Here is a 10,775-nt window from a genome sequence, read left to right on the forward strand (position 1 = left end):
AGGCCCCGCTGTCGGGCAGTAGGGACGTCGCTCTCACGGCGCACTCCCCGCTCGATGTTTTCACACTTTTGCTCCCATGTTTCTGAGTTTTTCTTTCCTATCCATATTGGACTACAAGGTAAAAAAAAACACAAAAAAAACAAAAGCAGTTTCCAACAGTGGTATGTTGGCTAATTTGCTAGCAACCAAGCTAAGCACAGCTAAGCTGCTAGCGATGCTAGCGCTATGCTATGCTATGCAACCGGGATAGAGCTAACGTTACATCCTTTATGTCAGTTTAGTCATATTTATCAGTTGTTGTTTTTTTACCGCTGTTACACACATTATAGCTTAATTTAAAACACACTGTATGTGTCACTGTTTTAAATAAGGCCCACAACCTTTGATTTCACGACCGTTAGCTAGTGCTGCATTTCGGTAGTTTCTTAAGGTAACGTTAAGCTAGTTGAGTGATTTATGGATGCTAGCTAGCTAGCAGATGCTGGTGAGTGAGTGAGTGATAACAGTAATTTGTATCCGTCTAACCTGCTCTGTCATCGGTACATCTGTTTCAGGCTGTCGACCTGAAGTCAGCGGAGAGAGCAGACATTTCCGCCCCCCCCAACAGCTGCGGTCCAGCAGGGAGCTCCAGACCTGGGAATCAGTCGGTAAGATGGAAACAACATGCAAACACGCTCCTCCAAATTGTTAAAGTAACTGTTTGCATAATTAGCTTCAGTTCGTCATTAGTGCTCTCCTCCCAGGCTGCTTGATGCTAACTTACCCACATAACAATACGGGTTTGAAGGATATTCAGCTGAGATGGGATTTTTGAACTATGCACAAATCTGAGCAAGCTTTTGACAAACAGAGATGCAGAATCAGCAGTACATAGTGTGTGTGTGTGTGTGTGTGTGCGTGTGTAAAAGTTATTTCCAATTTTTTTTATCATTTAAAAAAAAAAAGTGAACAATAAGAATCATGTATCTTTGTCTATCCTTTATTTTGCTCAATAAAATCAAGACGGCAGTAACGCAAGAAAATAAACTAAAAATTGTGCAGGTGAGATTAGGAAACCCCAAGGTTTATAGAAGGAATCCTACCTAAGAAAGAAAGAACTTGTATAATGAAGAATTACAACAGTCCTAAATCAACAACAACAAATTGAATGCAAGTAAGCACCGAGTTTGTGAAGAAGAAACAAAGACTTTAAAAACAGGGTATTTCGATATTTTGTTGCGACTGTAGAAACATCAATCATGTGCTAATCCAAATATATGCAAGTAATTGTCAGTATTATGAAATACAATGTATATCTGTGCCTAAGTTAAACAGTAGAGTATCCTTTTTTTTAATATAAATTCAGTCAGGGTCACGGGGCATTTTCCAAGAACATGACATTGAAATTTTAAAAAGTAAATAGGCTGGAAATAATATATTCTGGCACTAGAATTTTGAACCTTTTTGAGCTCCTCTGCAGTATGTCGTACTTCAATATACCTGACAACTTGACAGCTCTGTAATTGTTTTGGTTATGAGATGTCTGGAACCTGAAAATGGACTAATGGGTTGAGATACCTGCTGTGCACCGTGGAGCTTTAATGTGACAAGTTGGGAATTTTTTTGTTCTATCTTGTGTTGGAAAAGAGTCACTGACAAGTTTCCTCTTCCCTCACGATGAAAGTTTTTTAATAACCTCTGAAACTGATCATTGGATTTAGACTCTTAAGAAGCTAAAACGTGATCACGGATACTAATGCTACATATAACGTTGGTTTAAGGTAGTTTTTCTTTTAAAAAAAAGTTTTAAATGCATGCAAAACATTTTTAAAGTTTCTTAATGAGGTGTAGGGCCGCCAAGAGGAGCCACAACTATCCTATTACGTACAGATAAGTTCATTCAGAGTCCTGCTTTTGGCCTCTTAATTGTATAGATCCTGTTTCCTTAGTGATGCACTACTTGTTTAATTGTTTAACTCCCTAATTTTTTTTACGTTGATATCGTAGAACAAGCTCAATGAGAAATAATGAAAATGACTCTCCTCCAAATATTTTTTTGTCACATTAAGAAATCAAATTTTAGGTTATAGTTACAGGTGCGTCCCTCATGTCAGCTGTACTTAAACATCGGTTAAAAAAATGAACTAATGCGACTGTCATTTAGGCTCTTTATTTCTACTCACTATCTAACATTTATTTATTTGCTTTGATGGTTTGCGGAGTCCTTCAGGTATAAAGTTTTGTATTTTTCCCCTTGTCAGGTAACGGGACACTTCAGCTGGGAGGCTCATGTGCCACTGAGAACTGAGTCTTTATTTTTTTTTTATTTTTTAATGCGACAATCAGCACATCCAATGTTTAGTTTTCTTCCCTTTTTGTCTGGGTAAAGAGCACTTATCGGTAAGATCAGCTACCGACTCTACTGTGCTAGTTTTCTGTCCAGCTAACCTGCATTTACCTGTAACAAATCCCAAATTATACCATGCAATGAATTGTGAATGCAAATGACATTTAACAATTGCCATTAACAATGTAATTGTCTCTTTAAGTCAAATTTTCAAAAATCTTTATTCATGTATTACTATTTCATACAAATAAAGTTCTGAATGAATCCCAGATACATCTTTGGTAATATCACTGTCTTGTGACCCAGATAATGTTAACACACAAGTACACAGCCTGTGACTTTTAACACACCTCCATCTTCTTAAATGAACATAAAACTGGCAATTACCGTCAACGGTCAAACCCCTTAGGACCTTAGCTAATTTTTTAGCAATTCATTGCGGTTAAACAAACAAATGGCAATTGCGTAAAAAAAAAATAAGTAATGTAGTAATTGTTACAGGCCTACTGGTGTAACCGGTGTGAACTATTTCTTCCTGGGACAGAGGTGGAATGAAACTCGGCAGCGTTTGAGGCAGGTTCGACTGCTCGCTGCCTCATGCTGCTTTCTGAAAAATGAATTGATCAATCCTAAAGCTTTAAAACTGACATTTATATTGTTGTGTTGCGGTTTATTAGCTTGTTATTGTTGCGTATGTATGGATGTATGTATGTAATTCAATTACAATGCCACACACATTTTTTAACAAATCTTTAACGCGGTTGGATTCCTTAATTTCAGTCCGTCCCAGTTGGACAGTTGGGAACTGAGCAATATTTAGTTGGTTGATTTGGGGTTTGGAGAGTGTGATTTTTTTGTGAAAGTTATACTTGACAAATGTTTGTTTTTGTTCTTAAGCGGCCTGCAGCCCTATTGTATGTCTGTCGAAAATGCTTCCTTTCTTCCTTGACCGTCTCATTTGTAGAATTATCTGATGGTCAGAATGATAAGAAACCGCTGCTATAAGTGGATATTTTTGTACAGAAGACAGTGTGGTGAACAAAAGCATCTTTCTTCTCAAAAATCCACACTAGTATGTTTTGCCTTATGGTTCAACAGCTTTTTAATAGTTACCTACCTCATGCTTTCTGATGAACTTTTCACACATTACAGACGTACAGAGCTGTAAGTAACCGCAGGTTTCAAAAGGAAATCAGCATTAATTCAGTTTTGTTTATTTCTTTTCCGTTACTGCTGTATTTAGAAGATTCCATGGATACCGGATCAGCTTAAGTTATGAATCCACAGCGTCCCTCTGCCAAGCTTCAGACTGTGCGCAGATGTGACGGCACATATGAGGATGTTTAGCGTCTCTGGTTACTGTCTCGGGAGAGTTGTTGATGCCGAGTGCACTGTGCTAACCCAGAGGAAGGTCAGAATTAAGATCTTAAAAATTGGTTTCTTTGACGCTAATGGTTTGGTCAGGAAGAAAAAGCGACAGGTTGTTGCCTACAGTGAAAGGAAGAAGCCTCGTTTCTTTCATAAAGAAGTTATTTTTGCAGATGGCAGTATTTAGACTAAGGAGATGTAGAATCTAAATATTTTGTTTAAAAACAGCTGGTGTTCATTAATCAAAATTTTAAAACGATACAGATCATAATACTCTAAAGTGTTTTCTTTTGAGCACTGATTCTAAACCAGACCAAGACCGGTTGGCGGTCTATGCATTGCTTAGTTCCTAGCATCAACGTTATCCAGGAGTTATGTGGCATTTTGAGCCACCACTCCCATTTATTTTCGCTCTCTACACAGTGAAGGTACAAATACAGTTTGAACAGTCAGCCTCACTTAGAAAACCAATATCACAATTAAATGTTCTGAATATTGCAGCAATATTTCCCTTTTAATCAATGGGAACCAGTGGATGAAAGTTGCATTTGAATCTTCTTTCTGTTTTATAATTTTTAATAAATGCTGTTTAGTTTCTCTCTTCAACTTTTGCCTGCCTAGTAATGCATATTTTTTTTTTTTTTTAACTAAACACTAATGTGATTAAAACTGCTATATCACATTAAAACAGTGACAGAAAGACATTGTGCAACCAGACTGTACTCCTCCTTTTGGATATTTTAAAGAACTGAGGAAAACACCTCTCACAAAGTGGAGTTCTGGGTTTCCAGTAGCTGGTTGTTCATTGGGTTTAGGCTGGCTCATAAAAGTGAACCTGATAAAGAATTTGCAGTATGCAGGAAAAACAACATCACTAAATAAGAAAGTGAATTTATAGGTGCTTTGATCAATAATATCGTCAGCTCAGCAAATGAACTGGCCAACATGACATGTTAGGTTAAATAATGAGTACTGAAGCTCAAAATTAAAAAACGCAAAAAAAAAAAGTTCATCTTCAGCTAAATCTTGTCTCTTGTTTGTTTATTCACTTCTCGTTGGGACATTCAGCATCTGGGATTTGAGGCTCAGTTCGGCAAAACCAAAACAGTGTTGTTCATCTCTGTATAAAGTCACTGAGCCACTAAATGACACTACTGTGTCTTTCCTGTTCCCTGTCATTCTTCAGGCTGTCCGAAGAACTCCAGGAGGGGACAGAAGGGCAGTGAGACGATGGTTCACCCTCCACTGAAATAACAGACACACTCCACTTCATGGGACTACTGACCTGACTTTTAAAAAAACCCGCTGATGGTTATGGAACCCTGTGAAGTAACACTAAAGACAGTTTTTAGTTTTTTTAGTATAATTTAGTTTATTGCCTATTTATGACCTTTTTTTTTTTTTTTTAATAAAAACTCTTGAATGAAGAGTAAAAATATTTATACATTTATGTGAGGAAATTGAGCATCGGCTTTTGTTGGAATATAGCAGTTTGTTGGAAGTGTGGGGGTCAGGACTACCTCTGAAAATCCCACCTGGTCAGTTTGACGAGGGGTCACTGCTGTTTCCAGCAAATAAACCGACTTAGTGCACGTGGCAGTTGTGGCTACGTGACACTTTGCCACAGCAGTATTGGAAGATGTTCCAGTTCAGCAAGTACCCCATGGACATTTTGGAGATGCTGAGTGGGCACCAGGCCCACCAGTTCAAAGGCCTCGGATTGGAACGACAACTGAGCCACCAGCAGCAGGTCCAGCTGCAGCATCAGCAGCAGCTCCAGCAGCAGCACCAGCCCTCCGCTGACGGCTCTGGGAGCCTCCTGTCTGGCCTCGGCCTCGGATCCCTCCAGAGTTCTCGGAGCAATGCCTTTGCAGACTCCTCGTCCTTATTCGCCAAAATGGGCGCCCCTCCCCCATCCATCTCCCATCAGAGCCAGTCGTCCTCTTCGTCCCACAGCTCCAGGAAGTCCAGTAAGATGAGCAGCAGTAGCAGCAGTGGGAGCGGGAGCTCGGGGTACCCCCAGTTCCTGCGGACGTTCCACCCGGCCGAGGCTGCGCTGGCTCAGGAGCAGCTCCACTCCGGGATGGGCCGCTTTGACTTTGGCGGGAGCAGCAGTGGAGTTGTTACACCTGCACCCCCACCTCCACCGCTGCATCCAGGCCTCTCTGTCCCTCAGCCTTCCACTGGTCCCACTTCTTCCTCAGCCTCTCCCTCTACCTCTTCCTCGGCCTCCAACAACCCCTCTGGCAGCACTGCGGTCCCCTTAGTCAGCCAGTCGGATCCCCGCAGCCTCCACCAGCAGTTCAGCTGCATGCTTGCTGCCAACCAGTACTTCCTGTCTGGTGTCCCCACCAACAGCAGCCTGGAGCAGTTCCTCGTCCAGCAAGGCACTCACAACCACTTGGGCTTGGGTCTAGGCCAAGGGGTCAGTGAGGCAAACTCGGCCCTGGCCCCTCCCCCCGCCCTTCACTCCTCCCACAGCCACAGCCACACAGCTCCACCGCCTCAGCAGCAACAGCAGCAACTGACCCCTCATGCCTTATCTCATCCACACAGCCACACTCACCACCCGCACCCTCTCCACCCGGCTCCCCAGCCCGCCCCGCTGGGTGGCTTTGATTTCCAAGGCATTCCAGTCCTTTCCTCTAACCAGATAGCATCGCTAATGCAGCAAGAGGCTGGCCTTCCCCTCCCCCTGCCCTTGCACCTGTCTCTCTCTAAAGACGATGCAAAGACGGGAGACAGCTCGTCTTCGTCAGCTTCGAGCGGAGGAAGCAGGAGGAAGAAAGCAATGGCAGGCTACCTGCCCCAGAGGAAAGCGGAGAGCAGTGGTCACAGCAGTCACAGCCATAGCAGTAGCAGTGTTGGTAACTGCCATAACAGCAACTCGAGTGGGCACAGTCAGAGCTCCTCATCAGGCCTCGTGGGAGGAGGATCTGGGGGTGTTAGGATAAGTGGCATTGCAAGCGAGCCATCGCATTCCTCTATCCTCTCATCCTCCTCGCAGCAACAGCAGTCATCCTCCACCATCTCCTCCTCTTCGTCTGGCCCCCCTTCCTCTAACTCCACCTCTGTGCTTGTAGCCAACCGTAACCAACAGTTGTCGAAATCCCAGGACAGCAACCGTTCATCTGGCCAGCCCGAACCAGAACCCCTTTACCACTGTGGTGAATGTGGTAAAACCTTCACCCACCTTTCCAGTCTCCGAAGGCATCTCCGCAGCCATGGCTTGCCACCAGAAGGCCAAAGTAGGAAGTTGGACGGCAATTCCCCCAGCCCAGAGAGGATATTCTGCTGTGGAGAGTGTGGTAAGAGATTTAAAAAGAGGGGTCACCTCATTCAACACAGTGTCACCCACTCAGAAAACCGCCCTTTTGCCTGCAACATCTGCCAAAAGTCCTTCAACCGCCGAGAGTCACTTACAAGACACGAGAAGATTCACGACGAGAAGCCTTTCCGCTGCCCGGCTTGCGGGCGTTGCTTCCGTGAGAGCACTTCTCTTCTCAACCATGCCGCATCAGGTGCCTGTGGCAAACCTCCGCGGAGTTCAAAAAACCGGGCCGGCGGCGGCAGGAGTGGATCCAACCCAAACGGCAGTAAAATGGGAACCAGTGGAGGCAGGGTAGAAAACCCAAATGATGGGGCAGCAATGGCTACTGACAAGTATGCAACCGATTATTCCAGAAATCGCTACCAGAACCAGCCGTCCTACAACAGCGGAGTCGATGACTACAGGCGATCCCAATCCTCATCTCTGTATTCCTCGGAGAGTACGTTAGCCGGTGATATGACCAATCAAACTCTGCGTAAGGCCCCGTTAGCCCCAACTCTTCATCCCCACCCACAAAGCCAGCAACCGCAGCAGCACCACCACCAACAACAGCAGCCACAGCAGCCACACCTCCCCCTCTCCTCCCTACTGGATGATTCGGAGGATGAGGTTACCAGCAGTGCCATGTCGGCCATTGCTGCTGCAGCCGCAGCCTCCTGCGATATAAACTCAGAAGGCCGGGAAGGAGAGAGGAGGGATATCATTGGAGGCCTGCTGGGGGGGTTGGGGTTTGGTAACCTTGGCGGACCGTCATCCACGTCCAGCCTCAACGGTTCCACCATGCCCTTGACCCACCCGAGCCACCCCCACACAAAGCCCAGGAGGCCAAGGAAGCCCAGAGAAAAGAGGGACCCCAGCACCATCGTCAGGCGACGAAGGAGCCCTGCACCTCCGGGGGACGGGTCAGAGAGGCCGTACAGCTGTCAGATTTGTTGCAAACGCTTCCGAAGGGCGGAGACCCTGCGGCGCCACAACCGCGTTCACACGGGGGAGAAGCCTCACCCCTGCGACGTCTGCGGCAAACTGTTCCGCGAGCCTTTCCACCTCACCAAGCATCTGACCGTGCACTCTGGTCAAAAGAACTACAAATGCAATCTGTGCGGGAAAATGTTTGCCTATGCACAGAGCCTAGTGAGACATGGGAAGTTGCACAGGAAAGGTGAGATTGACAGCCAGGGGAGGAGGATTAAAGGTGCCGCCGCCGCTGCTGCTGCTGCTGCCGCCGCCGCCACAATCAGTCAGGGCGCCACCTCGGGGAACTCGGACTACTTCTCATCCTGCTCCCAAGGAGACAAGTCTCCAACATCTGGCACCCCCTCTCAGAGGCTTTACACCTGTACAGTGTGCTGGAAATCATTCCGCCACTACTTCCACCTGACAGCACATCAACAGACTGTCCACGGTGGGGGGGTAGGGCTGGAGAAGTCCTTTCGTTGTGAAGTATGCGGTAAAGCCTTTGCCTACTCCAACAGCTTAGTGCGCCACAAGCTGTCGCAGCACGGCATCGACCGTAGTGGCCAGCGTGTCAACCAGTCCCAACCCTCCGGGTACCCGCCGCTCTTCTATGACTCTGGATCAGGGTCAAACTACGCAGCATCGTCTCACATGCAGCAAGGGGCCTCCGGCTCGCAGCAACACCCTTTTCACTACCGCTCAAAAAACTTCCAAAAGCAGCATGGACAAACAAAAAAGCAAAGGAAAAAAAAAAGGCGAGTGCTGATCCACAGCATCATGAGAGATGGAAAGCTGGTGGGTGTCCCTCTGAGCAAAGACACCCGCAGGAAGCTGTTGGTTCTGAGGAAAAGGAGGGGCCGACTGCAGGCGCAGCTCAAGAAGAAAAAGCTCCTGGCCCAGCTGAGGATGAAGGGCGGCATGACGAGAGCAAAGTCGTGGTACGGGGGGGCGGTCAAAGTCACCGGACTCACCTCAATGGACTTCCCCATCAAGCGCTTCCCCTGTCCCATCTGCCCCAGCACCACATACGCCAAGCAGGGTTCTCTGCTGGTCCACCACGCCACCAGGCACCCACCGAGAAGCTCAGGGCGCCACACCCGTCTGCGGTGCCAGGTGTGTGGCAAGCGCACCAGCTCCCTTCACAAAGCCTTGAAACACAGGGGCCAGCATCTTAAACAAGCTGCTTTCCAATGCCGCAAATGCCGACACCGTTTCTGGAACTCCCAGCTTCTGGCCCGCCACTCGTTTTGCTGTCGGGGGGTGATGGCCGGCGGGAACTGGGAACTGATGAAGCCTAAATCTCCGCTGTCGGAGACCGGCCATTCACCGATCGAGCTAACGGTGCCAGTTGTTGAGCTGACGTCCCCAGTTGCCGAGCTAGCGGTCCCGGTTGTGATCCAGCCCGAGAGATCAACAGTTCTGACTGAGTTCAGTCCGTAAAAAACACACAAAAAAAGATTTCTAGACTAGATTGTTTTGATGTTTTATTTTTTTTAAATAATCCAAGAAGCAAGCAAGCGCTAGCGAGTTTTTAACAGAACAAGATGGGAGACTGTGGAGGGTTTAGTGTGACTAGCATAATATCTCCACACCTCCTCCGGGATCTATCTGTGTACAATCCTGACTGACTGCAGCAGAGGGGGGTGATCAATTAGAGTGGACTGCAAAAGCCCCAAAATCAGAACCACCCTCCTCATCTGTCTCACCTGGGGGTGACGAACTCTGGATCATGTGACAATTTTAGTAGCACCCGTTTGAAGAAGGAGAAAAACAAACAAACATCAATCCAGTTTTCTTTTCATCATCAGTTTTTATTTTATTTTGAAATTTCAAATTAGCAGTGTTTGAGCATAATACGGATTGTAGAAGTGAGGTACCTTTAGTACCAGTTTATTTTTTCAAATAGTTCTCACATTATTCACAGTTAAACCGTATAGTCCGTGTCTCTTGCTCTGTATGTGTTCATTTGTTTACCCCGGTGGAGAACCGCTCCCTTTTTATACTGAGACGACATCTGCCCTCAAGATAAATTAATCTTTTTAGGAAGAAAAAAGAAATCTTAAAGAACCTCATTATATAAACATTAAAGGGTCTTTATTGGTCGCGAAAGGCAGTTGACGTGCTAAAGGAACGGGAAAAAATGAGTTAGAAGTGTTGGTGACCTTGTTTTTAATGTACACTACTTTTGTCATTTTTTTAAAGAGGCGTGGATGGCGAGAAAACACGACTCAAACTGTTAATGTGTTCAGGACAACAGAAATAACGGGAGTGTACTGTACAATTCGTATTATATTTTATTATATATTGATTCTTTGCCGTTTTTTACTCCAAGTATTTCTTTTATTCTCGTTGGTATTGTATGGGTGGGAGGGAGGGAGCGAGTTGGGGACTATCTTTGTAAAACAGCGGGATGAGTATATATGTATCGATGTGATATTCTTTTTCCCCTCCCTGTATCCCTTCTGCCACTCCCTCATTGCCACAGTTATGCCCAATTTTTGTAACAAAAGCGTGTACACCTAGTTCATTACTTAGGTCCTGTCCAGACGTGTTTTTTTCTTTTTTCTGTAAAACTAAAACATGTAATATTATTACTAAATTACTATCCTTTTCTTTGCCTAAAAGTGAGTTGTTGAAAACCCTCAAATAAAAAAAAAACTGAAATGATACTGTTGGTTTAAGTCTGTTAAAAGCTCCTTCATAGTAAGAAATTATTTTAAAGGGTGACAAATTCCATAATTTACCTCCAGGATAGAACAGTGTAGTTTAGTTATAGAAGATATAGAAAAGATTAAG

General features: G+C 45.3%; 1 protein-coding gene across 1 annotated transcript in view; it reads left to right on the forward strand.

The window, feature by feature from the left end:
- znf865 (zinc finger protein 865) overlaps positions 1–9,741 on the forward strand; it is a 10,177-nt gene extending 436 nt beyond the window's left edge. The window contains exons 1-3 of the mRNA XM_032535850.1: positions 1–118; positions 555–647; positions 4,881–9,741. The exon at positions 1–118 is cut by the window's left edge and continues 436 nt beyond it. Coding sequence (XP_032391741.1) covers positions 5,334–9,419 — 4,086 coding nt within the window. The 5' untranslated portion in view covers positions 1–118; positions 555–647; positions 4,881–5,333 and the 3' untranslated portion in view covers positions 9,420–9,741. The remainder of the gene's footprint in view (positions 119–554; positions 648–4,880) is intronic.
- The last annotated feature ends 1,034 nt before the right edge of the window (positions 9,742–10,775 follow it).

The sequence above is a fragment of the Etheostoma spectabile genome, chromosome 14 (assembly GCF_008692095.1).
Source record: "Etheostoma spectabile isolate EspeVRDwgs_2016 chromosome 14, UIUC_Espe_1.0, whole genome shotgun sequence".
In the NCBI taxonomy this organism is placed as follows: domain Eukaryota; kingdom Metazoa; phylum Chordata; class Actinopteri; order Perciformes; family Percidae; genus Etheostoma; species Etheostoma spectabile.